Below are 20,046 nucleotides of genomic sequence, written 5' to 3'. Positions count from 1 at the left end.
CAGTCAGTGGTGACAGAACATCAACAACAACGACAACGTAAACATCACAGTATTATAACGACGTCAACGATGAACGGGACGCAGGCGAGAAAACTGAGGTGTTTGTGTGTGAAACATGCGGGTAAAAAAATGATCAATACTGAGGATAAAAAAATGACGAGGAAGGTCAAAACAGAATGGAGGGGAAACAACACGTTTTTGAAGTGATAATGTTGTAAATATACTTGCCGTTAACGCCGCTAACTGCGCTCTAAGCTAACGTCTGCAGAATGCGACGCATCTGCTGAAAACAGGCGACAGGGGTTTTTTAAAATCTTTACAATTTTGAGTGTCTTACGTTCAAAAATAAAGCCTTTATTTATTCATTCACTCATGGACGTGCAGGCGTAAATTGCACATATTGTACTTTTTCTACTGTTATTTTTGTACATTTAAACTTATTTTACACTTAAATTATCTACTTTTACTGATTATAGTTGATTTTTTTCATTTTTTTATTGATCCGGAGTCATTCTTTAATCTTTATTTGTTTGTCTGTCGCAGAAAATTTGGACAAAAACACAACATATGTCAAATTCTTTATTTTGGGGTATTTTAAAGCAAAAGTTTGGGCCGAAATTTGGCCCAAAAAGTTTGTTGTTTTTTTAACATAAACATTTATTTTATATTAACATTATATTATGTATATTATATTAAATATAGAATAAAGGTAAATTATCATACGTATAACAAGTTAATAAATAAAAGTTTATCTGCAGAAAATGGATATAAAAACAAAAAACGATCAGCAGAGGGCGCCATTTCAAATCCACAATATAAAACTGAGGCAGAAGCAGGGAAAATTGAAAGAATTTCACCTGATGTAAGAGCCAGCTGTTTTAAAATTAAAATTAAATGTAGAATAATTCATTTATACATTTAATGTTGATATAATAAAGAGGAAAACTGTAAATTAGTGACTATAAAAAGTCCTTAAAGTGGATTTTATCTCCCGTTCCTTTTAGGAAACTGAAGGAATCGGCGACACGCGACTTTTAAAGACAATAATAGACTAATTCAACACATTTGCCTGAAGAGAGTCTGGCACCACAATGTCCCAGTGACAGGTAGAGAGTGTGACGGTGTCTAAAAATAGACGTGTGCGGTATTAGTTTGTGTTTTTAATTCTACCGTTGTCCCAGTGTCCAGCACTGAGGGACGGACATACCTCTATGAGTATGGCGAGCTTGTCCAGAGGACTCTGTGGGGACATGGAGGAGGGGCTGGCCAGGCTGGAGGAGGAGGAGGGGGAGTTTGAGGCAGAGGAGGAGGGGGTGGAATGGTGGCTCTGCTGGATCAGGTCTGGGAGGTGGTGTTGGTGGAGGTGGAGGTGGTGGACTCGGCCGGCAAAGCCGTTCCTGTCCACGTGCTGTGTGGGGTTGTGTTGGTGCTGATGGTGGTGGTGATGGTGGTGGTGGGGGCTGGGGGTGTGGTGGCCGAGGGCCGGGCTCGACCCCGAGCTGGGACTCGGTGCAAAGCCTGTAAGCAGTGTTTGACCCGGGCCTGGACCAGGACCAGGACCAGGACCAGGACCGGTGCCAGGATGCTTTCTGTTATCACCTGCACTCTGGAAGTAGAAAGAGGGGTAGACGACTTTGGGTCTAGGTGCGTTTCTGATGAGCTCCGGGGACGGGAAGGTGTTAGCTAGAGCAAAGGGAAAACTACGGCGGCTATTCTACAGGCGGAGAGAGAACTCCTGTTAGTGATGCCATCGTTTTACGACGTCCGTTTGCAACTCGGGTCACGTTTTACTGTCCGAACCCAAACAGGTCTTTGTTTAAAGCTGCTCTAAAATCAGTTTGACCTGGTTTCCTGACACGCAGCCGTTGCTGTGGTTACCACTTATTTTCCTCGTTTATCCACCTTATTCCTGGAGGGAAGCGATTACGGGTGAAAGTCGGCAGTAAAAACCACCAGGGTCCAGCTGTTCCTGTTCCTGCAGGTGTTGGAAGTAAAACCTGACACAACACTTGATGATGTGCGACATTAAGACTTTGTCCCCACAGCTTCATATTATTATCTATTGTACTCGTATGATTATTTACACATAGTAAAGCCACCCAGCAATGTTTACATAACAGAAAAAGAGTCAAATTAGCTTAAATGTATATGTCACTTTTTTAGTCTTATTTTAACACTAACTGAGTTAAATTCATTGTTAGCCTTAATTCACGCAAAGACATCATGAGCCACAGGAATAAAGTGGATAAATGACCCCCCAAAAAAATCTCTCGCGACCCATTTTTGGGCCTTGACCCAGTCTTTGAGAACCACCGCTCTAGTGCGCGTGATAGCAGATGAATCTGGAGCGGACTTAGCGTTTAGGAGGAAGTAAGAACAGAAACATGATCAACACAAAATGGAAAACAATAGAAAATCAAGGGGGAAAATGAATGAATAAATGAATGAATGGATGAATAAACAAAAATGTGTTGTACCTGTCTGACGATCAGAGTGCTGTCTTTGCAGGGCGTCGACCCCGCGTCGCTCTCCCCTTCGTCGTGAACGATCATGGTTTTCACCGACTCCGTCTCTCCATTGCTCAGCCTGGACGACCTGCAGAGGAAACGACAACAACTCTGATCGTTATCCATTATTATGGTTAAAACGTGACGTATAAAATACCCGATATATAACCATACACTGACTTTGATAAGGATCGGACCAAAATCAAGTATCGGAGTAGCTAAAAACATACGTACAACTGGACATGTAAAGCTCCAGTGTGTGATTTCTGTAGCTAGCCTGAGTTAGCCTCAATGTTCTTGTTTACTTTAACACCCATTTATATATCAGAGAAGCCGGGATAAGACGTTTCACTTTGCTACACGTTGTTGCACACGTGTGGATCGGGAGTCGCCTCGGCTATAATTTTAGTCGCTAGAGACGACGGAGCCAGTACGTGACGCAAACGCTAAGCTACGACAGATTACCACGCAGTATAATCCCGAGGTGAGGACATACAATCAATTGACTTTGATTAGTATCGGACGAATATCAAGTATCGGAGCAGCTATCGGAGTTAGCCTCGAAGTTCCCTTTCAACATTTTACACCCATTTATACATCAGAGAAGCCGGGATAAGACGTTTCACTTTGCTAGCGTAGCAGTTACGGCACTTTCCATCTGTAGCCGGCGAGCGTTCAAGTCGTCGTACGGCTATAGTCATAGTCACTAGGGCGAGATAGCGGCGTCAATACGCCTGACATTTTGACTTCTATTTAATATCCAGTTGCGTATTTTCTACAGGAGCAATGGACTGACGGAACGCAGAAGATACGCTACGACACGAGGGTTAAACGTTAAAATAGGGATGAGACGATACCGCTTTATTTATGTTCGATAGCGATATCGCAAACTCAAGTAGCTACCGATAGCGATATTAGTACGATACAATCCTTTTAGACCATTTAATGATCGTATGAAGTGGTTAACAAGACGTTAGCCAAGGGATGAGATGATACCACTTTTTTTATGTCTGATACCGATACCACAAAGCTAGCTACTGATAGCGATGGATACAGAGTGGCCAGAGCCAGTGATTTTCAGAGTCAAACTTGAGAACTTACACAGCTTTGGTGTCCTCCGGACCAGAAGTGGACTCTTCCCCTGCCTCCTGGTCCACCTCCTCGTCGTCGTCTTCGTCCGTGGTGTCAGAGTCTTCGCTGGAGGACGAATAATCCGTCACTTTGTTCTGCGGACGAACGTCGTCCACCGCTCGCAGCTCCTTCGCCAGAGCCGTCAAGTCCTAAGAGTCGGGGATAAAGAGGACGGGGTTTTTATCTTCACGAACGGAAGACGTCGACGTCGACGTGACACGGTTCCCCGTTCAATCGTCTCTTTCAAAGCGGGAAAAGCAGGGCTGTCGGAGAGGAAGAGTGAGGTTACAGAGGAGAAAAACCAGCCAATGAGAAGCCAACGTGAGAGCAGCGAAAGCCGAGAGATGAAGCGAGGAGACGCGACGCAGCCCATGTTCTTCAAGCTACGCTCGCACTCGGGGGGGGTTAGTGGATTAATTCTGAGGAAATGACACGATTGCTTTTCGAGCTGCAAAGATGGAAAAAAATAAACCATAACAGTGAAGAAGAAGAAGAAGAAGAAGGAAATGTTAAAAAGGCGTGAGTTTAAAATGGCGGCTGCCGAGCTGGAAACAGCGGTAGAGAGAAGAAGCCAAGAAGCAAAACCATTCCATGAAGTTTTTGAGTAGCCATCACCATTCCAGAGCAACACACTTCTAGATCTAGATCTATCCGGTCTACAGTCACCGGTGAGCTACGGTGCTGCTCGAGTCTCACCGCTGGTTTGCCCGGCCTGACCGCGTCCTTCTTTTCCTCGCTTTTTTTCCCGGCGTTCTCTTTCCGCTGGAGGGGCGAGCCCTCCGATTTGGAGGACGCTAAAACAGGTGGAACAGGTGAGAACGGTCAGTTTGACTCGACACACGGGCATGAAAAGCTTGGAATGGTGTGTTGAACGGCGGGGGGGGGGGAGGGGGGGGTGTCCCGGGGGAACAGGAACTCACAGCGGGCCCTGAAACGCTCTCCAGAACCGCAGTGGGAGCCGGCCTGAGAGCTGGAGTTGCTGGAGCTGCTGGAGGAACTGGAGCCGCCGCTGCCGCTGTTACTGGCCGCTCGGGGAACCAGTTTCTCCACGCGCTCCCACAGCAGCCGCGGCTCTGCCGCACTGTGGAGCCAACAACACAGCAGAGTCAACACACGGCTAACGGCTAACAGCTAACAGCTAACAGCTAACATTTTGGCCACAAAAAAAAACAGGGAACGGCAGAAATCGAGCGTGACGCCGGGGGGTCCGTCCGTTTACCTGGGGGCGTTGCGGTGAACAGCGTGGCCGCTCTGTGGCGCGTTGCCGTGGTGATGAGGCGAATCACGCAACACGGGGGACCTCGACGTCGTCCTGACGGGAACCTTTTTTTTATGATAAAGACAGTGACCAGCTCACACATTACAGTCCTTTAAAAACCATCCAAAACCTGGTGACGTCCAGGGTAGAACCCCCCCCAGAAGTCACACGACATGGCTACATCCCAAACCACTCGCTGGATCCTCCAGAGTCTGCATTCGTCAACCTGGATCACAGAGCTAGCCTGGCTAACGGAACGGGTTAGGTCACCTCCAATTTTCACGGATCATGATTTTGCAAGCAAAAATCAAGCAATCGGCTAATGATCGGATTAAGATCGTATTCAAAAAGGTGGTTGTTGTAGTTTTCTAGGGAGTGATAGCTATCTACAAATGGCGCCTGGCGACTTTTGCCCGTGGTCATCGAGTTAAGCCCGTCTCTAGCGCGCCACTTTGAGATTGGTTCCCAAGTTAGCCAAAAAAACTGCATCCTAGCCAGACGTGTCCACAGAGCGAAACGACGTACGCGGACGTTGATTCATTGACGAATGCGGCCAACGTTTGCCCCATCCTTCGCAGGTGGGTCAACATTATCCCATAATCCGAAATTCTAGAGTTGGCGACCTAACCCGTTCAGTTCTCAGTACTCAAGACCATCTCGTTCCAGAGGGCCTCACGTCCATCTCCCTCTGGAGGATCCAGTGCCGTGGATTGGGACATAGCTACCGTAAAACTACCTTTCACCCCCAAAAGAACCAGAAGATCCAGATGTTAGCATCCACAGCGAGATCGCAGCAGAGGCAGATTCGCCGAGATTGTTAGTGACAACATGGAAAAGACATGGACTCGTGTTGTTGAAAGATCTGCCCTTTCTTTAGAGACATGGTTCTCCTGTATTTAAAGACTCCTGTTGTTTACTCTGTGCAGTCGTGAAACTCGCAGTGAAAGTGTTGACGGGGTTGAGGTGTGGCTCAGGAGCAGCACTTTTCCACTTTCTGGGGGAGGAAAAAATAAAATAACTTTGGCTCTATGGATTAAATTTAGATCTTCTCACTGCCCATTACAGCTCTCCTATACTTAGCCGTATCATCCAAACCCCACATTCAGACGGAAATAACTTAACGTAAACGCAGAGGCTTTCGCAGAGCTGTCGTTATGTTTTTTTTGGGGTCATTTTGTGGACATAAAGGAGTCGTTTGTCTGGTGATCTGGTCTCAACATGTCCTGGGACTGGGCTTAGATTTAGACTTAGACCAGCAGATATGGCTGGGAACCCTGAAAAGTACGTTTCCTTGTGTGTGAAATGTAAGCTGGAGACGAGAGGAAGAAGGAAACGACACGAGGGTTGAAACGAGGAAGGAAGGAAACATGCAGCTGCCTCAAGACGAGACGAAACGCTGCGATAGAAATTGAAGAATCGCCACGAATTCCAGCTCAGAGAAGAAGGACCATCGTTAAAACGTACAGTAAAGGCAGCGAAAAAAGGCAAATTTAATGAAGAATAAAGGATTATTAAAGAAAGCAGAAAGAATCAGGCAGACGGTGGGTAAGCGAGAAGAAGTGATGAAGTGAAGACACTGGGACGATCGTCCCCGGTCGCTCAGGGTCCGACTTCCTGTCCTTACCCGGGGCGGGACCTCCGCTGAAGGAGCCTTTTCGTGGGGCGAGGGTCTCGCCTGGGGTTGTGGCTCAGGGCGAGCAGACACTGATGATGATGATGGTGATGGTGATGATGGTGACGGTGAGGAGGAGAAGAAGGATGGCGATGAAGATGAGTGGTGATAGTGCCTCGTCTGGCCGTTGCGGAGGTGTTGGTTTTCAAAGCTAGGGGCGACCGGGGGTTCGGTGAAGGAGTGCGACCGCGACACGGCGGGCGGCGAGCGCACCGTCGCCGCCGTCGCCGCCGTCACGCCGCTGCTGCTCTTTAGAGCGGCCACATGGGGGCGGACCTTTACGGATCAACACAACAAAAACACAGTGGAAGGGAGACTTGAGGTTGGGGCTTCCACTGACATGTGAGGCATTCAGGGAACATTGTAAATCTGTACGACAGGGTCTCATCGAGGGACGCACGGTTTGTTGTTGTTGTCGTTTGAAAAAGGGAATCGTTTACATTGTTATTTGATTAACTCTGATCCAAGATTGATGTAATACTCGGCCTCATAATCCCACAATCCCAACTCTAGACGCGAGCGAGTTACAAACCACATTTGCAGCATAAATTAATCCGTGCGCGACATATTCAAAACAGACCGTGTGGTTCATGTCTCATGAGTCAGGAGATGACTAATGACGGCCTCTGCAGATCTGCAGGGACCGTGAATTCTGAATGGTTTTTAATCAGCGGCACAATTACAGGGTACAGAGCGACTCTGTGGCGATAATCACACATGTGACGAGTGGGAGAGGACGAGCCGTCAATCACAGAGTTAGTCATCGTGTGATTTCTTTGGTTCCCATTGTCACAAGAAGTTAAAAAAAAAAAGCAAAGCGAGCAACTTTCCTGAAACCAAAGTCTGCAAGTTAAAAAAAACATGGCGAGTCGGATCAGATTCTCCGAGTCTTCCGAGACGTTGACCTGCGGAACAACCTTAAAAGCATCAGTGAGTGGAAACAAAAGACGCACGCGAACCTGAAACGTGGAGATAAATAAGAAACAATCGGGATTTAAAAGGCAACGCGTGGAGTCAGAGGAGATGAAACGCAGCTGTGAAGGAGCACAGGACCAGCAGAGAAGGTGGAGAAGGCGTGTGTGGATGTTACCTGTGGGTCTGCAGGACGGTGCATGGCCGGCGCCTCGGACGCCGGGTTCCCGTTGGGGTGGGAAGACTCGGAGCGCGGCGGCACCGGCGGCTGCGGCGGTTTGGTCTGCGCCGCCGCCGCCTGAGGGGAACCCTGGATGTTCTTGCGGTAGCGCTCGTCCGCCTGCAGGAGGAGCACGAGCAGAGGGGTTTTTAACAGGAGGTCACAGGTCAGACTGAAGCCGTCACCACATTGTTTGTTAGTTTTCAGGTGGAGATTATTTCTACGTGCAGCAGCGAAAACCACCCAACAGGAACACACAGGGGTGCAGCCATGTTACTGTTACTGTTACGGACACAGTTATTCCCACATCCGCCGCCGAGTTACGACCACAACAGCTCTGCGGCCAGAGAAGAGAAGTCATGCAGTTTTCACGTGTGAAAAAAAAGGCGGTTAGGACACGGTTCTGAAGGGGATTTTGTTTTTTCACTGCGCCCCCTGCTGGATTATCATTAGACTTGCAAGTTTAGAGACAAGACGTGAAAACATCCCAAACACCAGCAGCAGCAGCAGCATTGAACCATCGCCGCGGAAACACACCGAGCACAAGTGTGAGTACACACAAGCAAAGAGGAAGCATCGAACAGCTGCGAGGGTTTCACCTCTCTGACGGGCTCAGAGTCAGGGGCGGGGCCTTGGGGGGCGGGGCCTTGGCGCTCGGCGACAGGTAGCGTGGCGGCGTGTGCACTTTTCTCGCCGAACAGCGTCTTCTCAGAGTCAGCGCTTGTTGGCGTTGTCGTTTTTGAGTCCAGACCAGGACTCTGCGGAGGATTTGAATCAGGCTGGTGAGCGGCTGCTGTTTTGCTAGCGTCCAGGTTCAGGTTCTGGTTCTGGTTCTGGTTCTGCTGCAGAGACAGCAGGTAGACCTGCTCCTGCTGCACCTGCCTCTGCAGCTTCTGAGCCTGACGCTGCTCCTCCAGCTCCCGCCATTTGTACTCCTGAGTACAGGGAGGGTTCGCGTTGAGCTTTATTTATGCATTCTGTTTGATATAAACAAGGTCTCGTTCTGGTTCTCAATAAGCTAGCACCACTATTTCAGGTAAGCTGTTTCCATCGAGTGACACAGTTTCAGTTTGGTACAGTATGGTCCGTATTTCTTGCGGTAAAGCAGTGTTGTGTACGGTGGCCCCGAGGTTCAAAACACAAACGCAAAAGCAGAAAACAAAAACATTTACTAAGTTTGTGATTTGCATTTTTTTGTTTTGCATTTGTGTTTTTCTTTTTGAATTTTGCATTTGTGTTTTGCGTTTTTCATTTTAAATTTTGCATTTGTGTTTTGCGTTTTCCTTTTTGCATCTGCGTTTTTTGTTTTGCATTTTACGTTTCTGTTTTTCGTTTGTGTGTTGGTTACAAAAACACAAATGCAAAAACGCAAAATGCAAAACAATAAATACAAACGCAGAAAACAAAAACATTAGTTAAGTTTGTGTTTTGTGATTTGCGTTTTTGTTTTGCATTTGTGTTTTTTGTTTTGCGCTTTTTGATTTGCATTTGTTTTTCGTTTTGCATTTTGCGTTTATGCATTTGTGTTTCTCGTTTTGCATTTTGCGTTTGTGTTTTTCATTTTGTGTTTTACGTTTTGCATTTTGCATTTGTGTTTTGCACCTCATGGCCACCGTAGTTGTGACTGTGATACCAAAATATGAACTCATTATTATCCTAAAATAGACGTCTGTAACTCTGTATTTTCCTTCTTTAACAGGTGTGTCAGATACTTTTGTCTGTCTCGTGTTTCTCAAAGTGTTCGTGTGCAGAAAAGTGAGGCCTCTGTTTTTGTTTGGACTTGATAAACGAGAGGGAAACTGTGCTGCTGAGGTCGTGGTGGAGGAAAAACATCCAAACCAAATATTAACGACTTTGGCAGATCTTTTTTTTTTCTTTTTCTTTTCTGAACACAAACGTCTGTTAGAGCAGTTAAGTTTTTGGTCACGAGGTCACGACGCAGCCCACAGAAGAAAAACACTATTTCATCAGAAACAGTTGAAGAGTTCTGATGCTAAAATAAAAACAAAAGACAAAGACACGACGTTTCCTTTAAATCCACTCGGTGACGACGAAGTGACGGTGTGAAATCAGGACGCAGGGATGTGTTTACATCCTGTCTTTATCTGGATATCCTGTGTGTGTGTGTGTGTGTGTGTGTGTGTGTGTTCTTGTACTTGCGGCATACTGAGGACCAGTGAGGGTTTTTAACCAACAAAGTGAGGTCATTTTTACAGAGTGAGGACATTTTGGCCGGTCCTCACTTTGTTTTCATTGAAATCACTTCCTTAGGTTGCTATAACATGCTATAATCAATTTGTAAAAAAAAAAAAAAAAATCACATTTTGGACGAAATACATAGTATGACTTTTTTGTCAAATTTTGGACCAAAAATTGTTGGTCCAATTTTTTTCAACTTTTGGACATACTATAGTAAGAAATTTTTGGTCCAAAATTTTTGGTCCAAAATTTTTGGTCCAAAATTTTTGGTCCAAAATTTTTGGTCCAAAAATGTTGGGCCAAAATTTTTGGTCCAAAAATGTTGGGCCAAAATTTTTGGTCCAAAAATGTTGGGCCAAATTTTGGACCAAAAATGTTGGGTCAAATTTTGGACCAAAAATTTTGGGTCAAATTTTGGACCAAAAATTTTGGACCAAAAAAATTGGGTCAAAATTTGGACCAAAAATTTTGGGCAAAATTTTGAAAAAAAAAATGTGACCCAATTTTTTTGGTCCAAAATGTTTGGTCCAAAATGTTTGGTCCAAAATGTTTGGTCCAAAATGTTTGGTCCAAAATGTTTGGTCCAAAATGTTTGGTCCAAAATGTTTGGTCCAAAATTTGACCCAAAATTTTTGGTCCAAAATTTGACCCAAAATTTTTGGTCCAAAATTTGACCCAAACATTTTGGGTCAAATTTTGGACCAAACATTTTGGGTCAAATTTTGGACCAAACATTTTGGGTCAAATTTTGGACCAAACATTTTGGGTCAAATTTTGGACCAAACATTTTGGGTCAAATTTTGGACCAAACATTTTGGGTCAAATTTTGGACCAAACATTTTGCTATGGGGCTCCACTTGCCGACATTTTATGGTACTGCAACCAGTAGTTCTTTGTAGATGTCGTTCATGAAGTAGATATTTGTAATTGTGTTGATTTATAAAGTGGAAATGCTGGTCCTCACTTTGTCAGCAAACCAGTCCTCAGTATGCAGCAAGTACAAGAATGTGTGTGTGTGTGTGTGTGTGTGTGTGTGTGTGTGTGTGTGTGTGTGTGTGTGTGTGTGTGTGTGAGAAGGAGAATCCTTCTTTAAAAACATAACTGCTTCCTGTTGGATGACATCACCATCACTCAGTGACTTCCACAAACCCAGAGAAAACGTATTATTATTATTATTATTATGTCTTGACCTCAGCTGTTAAAGACTCCTCTGGGATCTTTCTGAAGTCACATGACTTGATCCAAAAATTTCCCTCGGCTAAGATTTGAGGGGAAAAAACTCTGTGTAACGATGGAAAAAATAACAATAAAAGAACCTGCATCGTGATTTTATAACAACCTGTGAGTCATGGAAACAATGAATATAATAATAAAAAATAACCAGTGGGACACAAAAGTGGACGGAATCACATCAAGGAAACAGATTTTCAATAAAAAGGCTGGAAAAAAACACTGTACAATAAAGGTATTATTAATGAACATTACTTAACGGTGTTATAAGCATCTATTAACTTGTTATAATTCAGCCTTAGTGTAGAGCAGGGGCCCGACACTTATTTTGAAATTACAAAATTCAAAATTTTTTCATCATAAATGTTTTTTTTTTGTCTTGAACTATATATCAAAACAAACACTTTTATTTTGAAATGGTGTGCGACGTCATGCTAAATATTTGTAATTGCAACATCACGATGGAATCATCAAGATAAAATTTGAATTTCTAATCACTAAACCGTTCATTTTTTTCCCCCTCCTGACCAGACTAGAAGTTCATTTTGACTTTGAGGCCCCCTGGTGGAGAGTAAATGTACATTAACATGCAGTATAAAGACTCACCAGCAGCATGGCCTGTTCATGGAGCAGCTGCTGCTGCAGGATCTCCAGGTGTCTCTGCTCCTCCTCCAGCTGACGACGGATGTACTCCTGTCCGTCAAACACACACACAAACATGAGAATGAAGCGAATCAGTGACGTTTTTTAAACCATCTGTAAATCACCGGGGGGAAACATAGGCGGACGGACGCTCTAATGACTTAGGTCCACCTTAAAGGTCCACCTTAAAAAAAGTAAAAAACGAAACTTAAGGGACAGGAATTGACATCAGCCACAGAGGCTACTGGGAGCTAACAGCAGTTAGCATTCGGAAAAGTGATCATTAGCAGGCTCTAGCAGGCACATTGTCGTCATATATAACATGGACAGATAAATCCTCTGAGGCTGGAGGTTTGTGTAGAACTCTGTGCTGAACTGTGGAGCCAAGAATAGAACTTATCAAGGACTTCCTGTTTTCCACAAATTTAGCGTAAACGATTGAAAAAGTTGATATTTTTTGCATAATATGTCCCCCCTCTATCTCATGATAAGCCACGCCCCCCCCCCCGCGGGTTTATTAGCTACCTGTTCTCGGTCGGCCCGCCTCTTCTCCTCCTCCGCCCTCCTCCGCTCCTCCTCCTCTTTGCGGCGCCGCTCCATCTCCTCCACGCGCCTCTTCTCCTCCTGCTCGCGCCGGCGCTGCTCGCGCTCCTGCTGCCTCCTCATCTCGCGCTCGCGCCGTTGTTGCTGCCGCGAGGGACGAAAACAGGCGATTAAAACGCGGGTCGATGTCGACCGACATCAAAACAAACGCTCTTATTTTGAAAAGACTTGAACTTTTCTGAGCTCGTCAGTGAATCACAGCGGAGTGAAAAAACAAGTCCGGACACATGATGATAATAAAGATAATAACACACAGAAGTCAGAAGTGCAACAATATCAGTTTCATCACAGCCTGAAGACAAAAAACCTGCTGATGTGATTGACGATGACTCAGCGTTTTCTGAAATGTCAGAATCCGACGCTGATGTTTTTGAGAAACTCGAGACGCGACGTGTCACGCTTTTATTTTCTCCTTCGCATAAAACATTTGCCTTAATACGGTGCATTCAAGGCCATTTCTCCACAGGGTTTTAAAGTTTAAAAATAATCTGGATTATAAGTAAATGACGATGTTTGTGGATTTAGACGTAAACAGAGACGGTGAAAACGAGCAGAAATTTGTACATTTTCTGACACTGAGAGCTCAGTGTGTGATGATGATGATGAAGATGAGGTGAAGCAGGTTCACACACATTCACCTCTCAGAGATTTCTCAATCCTCAGGTGATAATCCATCAGAGCAGGAGAGCACACGTGTGCGCGCACACACACACACACACACACACACAGCCCTCTGAAGTGTGACTCATCAACAAGCTCCATCATGAATCAGCTAAAAAAAAAAACCCTGCAGCTGGAAAATAAAAAGGTGTTTTTCTTCACAGACGCCTCACACTGTTCAGTTTGTGTTTAAGGATTTTTAAAATGACTTCATGTTGTTTTTTTGGATTAAATTTGTCGAGTAACGGAGATTATTTTATAATCTATCATTTAAGTATCGTGTTACAAATAAACGTAAAAATATATATATATATATATATGTATATATATAAAATGTATATTGCGATATCTTATTTTGGCTTAAATATCTTGATAAAAATGTATCGCAACTTGCATATCGCGATATTGTACCGTCACTCAAATATTGTGATAATACTGTATATTGAATATTGTGACATTAATATCAGGATAATATCGTTATGCGACATAAATATGCGAATCATATCAAATATCGTGATAATATATCAAATATCATGAAAACATATCAAATATTGTCCTATATCACATATGATAACATATCAAATATCTTGACATATCATGAAAATGTATAAAATATTGTGTTGATATATCATATATTGTGATTCATCATATCAAATATCGTGATATCATGATATCAAATATCATAATTTATCAAATATCATAATTTATCAAATATCGCGATAATATATCAAATATCATGATAATATATCAAAAATCTTGATATTATCATATGAAACACCATGATATATCAAATATCGTGATGATATATGAAATATTGCGATATATCAAATATCGTGATAATATCAAATATTGGGATATTATCATCAAATATCGTGATATCATGATATCAAATATCCTAATTTATCAAATATCGCGATAATAAATCAAATATCATGATAATATATCAAATATTGTGATATCATATCAAATATTGTGATAATATATTCAATATCGTGATATTATCATATCAAATATCGTGATAATATCATCTCGTGTGTGTAGAAATCAAGTCAGGATAAATGACAAAAAAGTACGATATGAATCCTGAGGGCGCTCTCACCTCCTCCAGTCGCCTCCTCTGCTCCTTCTGCTGCTCGATGCGTTTCTGCCTCTCGGCCAGTAGTTGGCGCTTGTACTCCTCCTGCTCGCGGAGCTGCTGCTCCTGCAGGAGCTGCTGGCGCCGCAGCGCCTCCGAGCGCTCCTTGTTCTCCTGCTGCAGTCGGATGAAGTCGCGGCGCAGCGTCGACTCCCCGGGGACGTTGACGATGGAGCTGCACCGAAGAAGTTCAGACAAAAGTTTATTTTACGCAAATAAAATGGATTTTATGTCATCGTATCGTATCATATCATCCCGCTGTAAAGTTTACATACTGTACCTTTAAATAAAAAAACATCTGACTTCAACTAAATGAACTGGCTAACATGACACACGAAAAAAGAAAAAGCAAACAAAGAGTCATAAAAACTTCCATTTTTAAATAAATAAATACATAATTCATGAGTTAGGTGTCGTTAGTGATCTGTACCATGTCTAACTGAAGCTCTGTTGCTAGGCAACAGCAGAGAGAGCGGGACAAGCTGCTGGTGACTCAGTGAGGAAAATCATCGTGTGGAGCAGACAGTTTTATTTTAGACGTCAACAAGGTCTGTGTGTGTGTGTGTGTGTGTGTGTGTGTGTGTGTGTGAGTCATTCAACGCTAATTTAAAAACAGTCATATATTTTATAGATGTAGCTAATATCTTCCTTTAAATCTATAACTTTAAATCAGATTGTATTTGTGTTACCTTGGTTCTCCTTCCTGCTCCGACGCCTCCTCCTCCTCTTCTTCACTGCCACTGTATTCATACTCCGTCTCATCTGTGGACGACAAACAAACAAACAAACAATGAAAACTATTTATTTATCGACCAAACAACCCCACAAACAATTTAAGAAGGATAAAAAAAACTAAGTAGCTGAAAAACTGGTTGCATATAATATCACATTGTGACTTAAATATCGTGCTAAAAATATAATATTGTGACTTAGATATCATGATAATATTGTATCGTGACTTAAATATCGTAAAAATATCGGATCGTGACAAACATTGTGATATCGTATTGTGACACATCGTGATAATACCTTTATCGTGATAATATCGTATCGTGTCTGAAACATCGTGATAAAATTGGATCGTGACTTAAACATCGTGATAATATTGTATTGTGACACATCGTGATAATATCGTTATCGTGACTTAAACATAGTGATAATATCGTATTGTGACACATCGTGATAATATCGTTATCGTGACTTAAACATAGTGATAATATCGTATCGTGAATGAAACATCATGATAAAATCAGATTGTGACTTAAACATAGTGATAATATCGGATCGTGATAATATTGTATTGCGACTTAAACATCGTGATAATATTGGATTGTGACATATCGGATTGTGACACATCGTAATAATATCGTATTGTGATTTAAATATCGTGATAATATCGTATTGTGACTTAAACATCCTGATAATATCGTTATTGTGACTTAAACATCGTGATAATATCGTGTCGTGACTTCATTATCTAGAATCAAAACTTTGATTTGTGAAGCCTGATGTGATGACCCGTGAACACACGTCCCCAGGACGTCCATATAAGGAGTTGTTTGTTTCTTTAACGTTATTCCCGTGGTAGACCACAGGGTGCACCTGCGGCGCTGATGCGGGTTGAGCAGGATCCGGACACTCACCCTTCTCCCCCCTCTTCTTCTTGGTACGGTCGATGTGGTCTTTGAGCTGGATGCGGACCTGCCTCTCGTTGGGCTGGTCCCTGATGAACGGGTGTTTGAGCAGCTGCTCGGTGGGAGGACGCTGTGTGTAGTTCTTCACCAGGCAGCCCTCGATGAAGCTGAAGAACTTCTTTGACCTGTCGGGGGTCAAAGGTCAGACGCTTGTGTGTGTGTGTTTTGTGACAGGGAGGTCGATGATGAAAAACATTTACCCACCATTTTTTGGACTTGAGTCGTGGAGGAGGGTTTCTGGGGATGAGGAAGAGAGCTCTCATTGGATGCATGTCACACAGAGCTGAGGGAACAAGGAATATCAGAAGTTAGATTAGATTAATCTGCGGATTATCGTCTGCATTAATCGGGTAAACGTTTGGTCCAGAAAATGTTGGAAGACGTCGATCGCCGTCTCTCAAATATGAAAAAAAGATGACGTTCTCAAATGTCTCGTTTTGTGACTTGTATGTCGTGATAATAATCTCATATCGCGATAATAATGTATTGTGACTTAAATATTGTGATAATATCGTATCGTGACTGATATATCGTGATAATATCGTATCATTACAATATCGCATCGTGACTGATATATCGTGACAATATCGTATTGTGACTTAAATATTGTGATAATATCGTATCAAGACATTATCGCATCTTGACTGATATATCATGATAATATCGCATTGAGACTTAAATATTGTGATATTATCATATCGTGACAATATCGTATTGTGACTTAAATATCGTGATAATATCGTATAGTGACTTAAACATCGTGATAATAACGTATTGTGACTTAAACATCGTGATAATATCGTATCATGACAATATCGCATCGCGACTGATATATTATGATAATATCGTATTGTGACTTAAATATTGTGATAATATCGCATCGTGACTTGAACTTCGTGATAATATCGTATCATGACAATATCGCATCGTGACTGATATATCGTGATAATATCGTATTGTGACTTAAACATTGTGATAATATCATATCGTGATAATGTCGTATCGTGACTTAAACATTGTGATAATATCGTATCGTGATAATATCGTATTGTGACTGATATATCGCGATAATATCGTATTGTGACTTCAACATTGTGATATTTTATCATGACAATATCGTATAGCGACAAATATCGTGATAATAGCAGATCATGACTGAAACATTGTGACAATATCGTATTGTGACTTAAACACCGTGATAATATATCGTGACAATATCGTATTGTGACTTCAACATCGCAATATCATATCGTGACTGAAACATTGTGATAATATCGTATTGTGACTTAAACACTGTGATAATATCGTATCGTGACAATATCATGATAATATTATATCCTGACTTAAATATCGCGATAAAACACCTGCCAACATAACAAATGTAACAACACACTTACGAGGAGCTCCTTCAGCCATTTCTATAGCAGTGATTCCACAGGACCACAGGTCACTCTGAAGGACAGAGGACAGAAGTCTGGTTTACATTTTTTAAACTTTTAAAAGGTCGATTTGAATGAAATAAGTGATAAGTTCTTACCCTGTAGTCGTAGGTCGCGTCCGGGTTTTCATCGCAGGCGATGACCTCCGGAGCCATCCAATACGGCGTCCCGATGAACGTGTTCCTGCGACCGACCGTGCGGTCGAGCTGAGCGCTCACGCCAAAGTCCACTGAGGAGATAAAGGATAATGCAGAATTTATCCTCTACTGAAGCTCATCCTCTGAGATTTCGAGTACAACATTAGGACATTACTTTATTGTGATCCCGTGAATATCGCAGGCGTCCAACTGTCAACAGTTTAAAATATGACGTTTAAAAGAAAAGAAAACAAGGACGTACCGAGTTTGACCTCAGCGTTTTCAGTCAGCAGCACGTTCTGTCCTTTAATGTCACGATGGATGACGTGATGAGCGTGGAGGTGAGCTAATCCCTGAAGACAATGTTAAAAACAGGTAGATTTATACAGAGAGAAATATAGATAGATAGATAGATAGATAGATAGATAGATAGATAGATAGATAGATAGATAGATAGATAGATAGATAGATAGATAGATAGATAGATAGAGAAAACTGTGTGGAAAATGTGCTGCATCACACTTAACTAACTAACTGATGCCAGAGAGTAAATAAATCATAATATTTTAATGTTCAGACCACACAGTTAGCAGTTAGCAGTTAGCGGTTAGCAGTTAGCGGCGAGAACAGACTCACTCGGAGGATTTCTCTGGAGATGTAGGCGATCCAGTCTTCCTTCAGCGTGTTCCCTTTGGTGTTCTTCACCAGATCTGTGATGGAACCGGCGCCGCAGAACTCCATCACCAGCTGGAGGAGAGAGGACAGGGGACAGTGAGACACAGCAGTGGACAATTCTGGACTCACAAAGGACGACAACAACAACAACAACAACAACAACAACAACAACAACAACTGGCAGAAGCTTTGTAGTTTTCCATCTCTGGACCTTTCAGGATCAGATCTGCCACTGGTGTTTGCTAACAGAGGCTAACAATGGCTAGCTTGAGAGACGTTTGGCTTCCATGTAATTTATCAAAACCTGTGTTTTTAAATTACAATTACGACCCCCAAACAATTACAAAGTACAAAATGATACGAAAACAAAACGATTGCGACAAAACAGTGGGGGCTTTTATTCTGGAAAATAAAGCGTCCGACTTCCTGTGAAGAAGAGAAACCCAACAGTTCACTCAATGAACAAGCACTAACGGCATCAGTGGAGTACAAAAAGAACAAAATCTCTGACTAAACCGGACTCAAAGATGTGTGGCTATGTGCCAAGACAGGTTGTGGTGAAAGGAAATATGGGGGAGCAGAAATGTACTTAAGTACTGTTTCAATTTACTCACCCACAGCTGGTCGTCGTGGCCCGGTGGACTCTTCTTGATGAAGGCTCCATAGTAAGTGGCTATGTTTCTGTGGTGAGAGTATTTCTTCAGCATGTTGATTTCCAGCTTGATTTCCTCCTCTTCGTCCTGTGAGACCGAGACAGGAAAGAGTCAGGAAATACGTCGGTGACAAGTCAGGCGTCCTTTAACAACACCTCACAAAGTGAAATAAAAACGTGCAAAAATCTGGTCAAAACATGCATTTTTGTTGTTGTTGACAAACGGCCAACAACACAAGTAAAGTGGATTCAGGCAGAAACATCTACAGCCAGATGTTTGTGCCTCGAAAATACGAGACCAGATCCTTCAAAACTATTCTGTTGTTTGTTCCCGGAAGAAGTGGGAGGAGCCGCACGTTTAAACGACTTTTTAACAAATTCCGTACGGAAGCCTTGGAACGGAAAACAACAGGAACCCAGCGCTGGGTTTTGAACTCCACAGAAACCTCTGATGAGGGTCAGTCGGTCAGTCCTGTGAGTCACCGTCAGCAAAGTCATTTAAGCAGCCGGCCAATCGGTGAGGACGCCAACAAACCAGACGGTCAGCTGACCCGTCAAGTCATCCAGTCACATGGTCACGTCAGATATGTAAACAGTGTTCCTGCAGGAAATAAGAGGAGCCGCGGGGACCCTGACCGCGGTCGCCAGAACATCCCGTCGCCCGCAGAACCCACAGTTATGATCATGTCGACCGTTTTTGGAACGGAGTCGGGCTGTAATTACAGACGCTGCCGCCGCCGCGGCCAGACCGGAGCGGGAGGAGGACGAGGACGAGGAGGAGGAGGAGGAGGAGGAGGAGGAGGAGGAGGAGGAGGAGGAGGAGGAGGATACAGCAGAAACATTATGACGCATTAAACCATCACGAGACGACGTGTTTAAAAATAACGTCGACCGCATGCCGACTGACTCGGGCTGTCACTTCTCATTTGAAAACGTGGGATGTGAAGTTCACGTTGCCACGGGAGCCGGGATGAAAGCTTCATAGGCTGACCGTGACGCAATGGTCGAATTTGACCAATTGTGGTTTGTTTTTCCCAACATAGTTTCCCCCTGAAGGCTACGAACTTCTTCCATCGGTGCTGAAACACTTGTAGGATTCTAGGATTGTCCAAAAAGTCATCAACAGCAGATATTTAAACCTACCCTTTTTGTCTGCGACTCAAACTGGTGGAAGCAACACTAGTCCAGAACTTCAAAACGTGCCAAGTTTGACCATCTGGGGCCAAAATCTGTGGCAGAAACCTTCGACACACCAAGAGCAGAAGGTTCTCATACCATCA

At 43.2% G+C, this 20,046-nt stretch overlaps 1 protein-coding gene across 2 annotated transcripts in view; it reads right to left on the bottom strand.

Moving 5' to 3' along the window:
* The window catches only part of LOC310938174 (mitogen-activated protein kinase kinase kinase kinase 4-like), a 60,966-nt gene that overhangs the window by 7,639 nt on the left and 33,281 nt on the right, over positions 1-20,046 (bottom strand). Inside the window, exons 4-23 of one of the 2 annotated variants that reach the window (XM_083902626.1) lie at positions 18,729-18,854; positions 18,076-18,186; positions 17,702-17,792; positions 17,401-17,531; positions 17,261-17,315; positions 16,068-16,146; positions 15,813-15,988; positions 14,859-14,931; positions 14,134-14,344; positions 12,297-12,458; positions 11,736-11,822; positions 8,300-8,635; positions 7,659-7,820; positions 6,521-6,844; positions 4,858-4,961; positions 4,559-4,719; positions 4,335-4,432; positions 3,609-3,787; positions 2,478-2,595; positions 1,208-1,606 (exon numbers count right to left, since the gene is read on the bottom strand). In XM_083902626.1, coding sequence (XP_083758752.1) covers positions 1,208-1,606; positions 2,478-2,595; positions 3,609-3,787; positions 4,335-4,432; positions 4,559-4,719; positions 4,858-4,961; positions 6,521-6,844; positions 7,659-7,820; positions 8,300-8,635; positions 11,736-11,822; positions 12,297-12,458; positions 14,134-14,344; positions 14,859-14,931; positions 15,813-15,988; positions 16,068-16,146; positions 17,261-17,315; positions 17,401-17,531; positions 17,702-17,792; positions 18,076-18,186; positions 18,729-18,854 — 3,183 coding nt within the window. The remainder of the gene's footprint in view (positions 1-1,207; positions 1,607-2,477; positions 2,596-3,608; positions 3,788-4,334; positions 4,433-4,558; positions 4,720-4,857; positions 4,962-6,520; positions 6,845-7,658; positions 7,821-8,299; positions 8,636-11,735; positions 11,823-12,296; positions 12,459-14,133; positions 14,345-14,858; positions 14,932-15,812; positions 15,989-16,067; positions 16,147-17,260; positions 17,316-17,400; positions 17,532-17,701; positions 17,793-18,075; positions 18,187-18,728; positions 18,855-20,046) is intronic. The other variant, XM_083902625.1, reaches the window with a different exon arrangement.

This window comes from Microchirus variegatus, assembly GCF_963457635.1.
Source record: "Microchirus variegatus genome assembly, chromosome: 16".
NCBI lineage: Eukaryota > Metazoa > Chordata > Actinopteri > Pleuronectiformes > Soleidae > Microchirus > Microchirus variegatus.
Note: the sequence above shows the minus strand (reverse complement) of the source record. Positions and strands in the feature narration are given on the sequence as shown.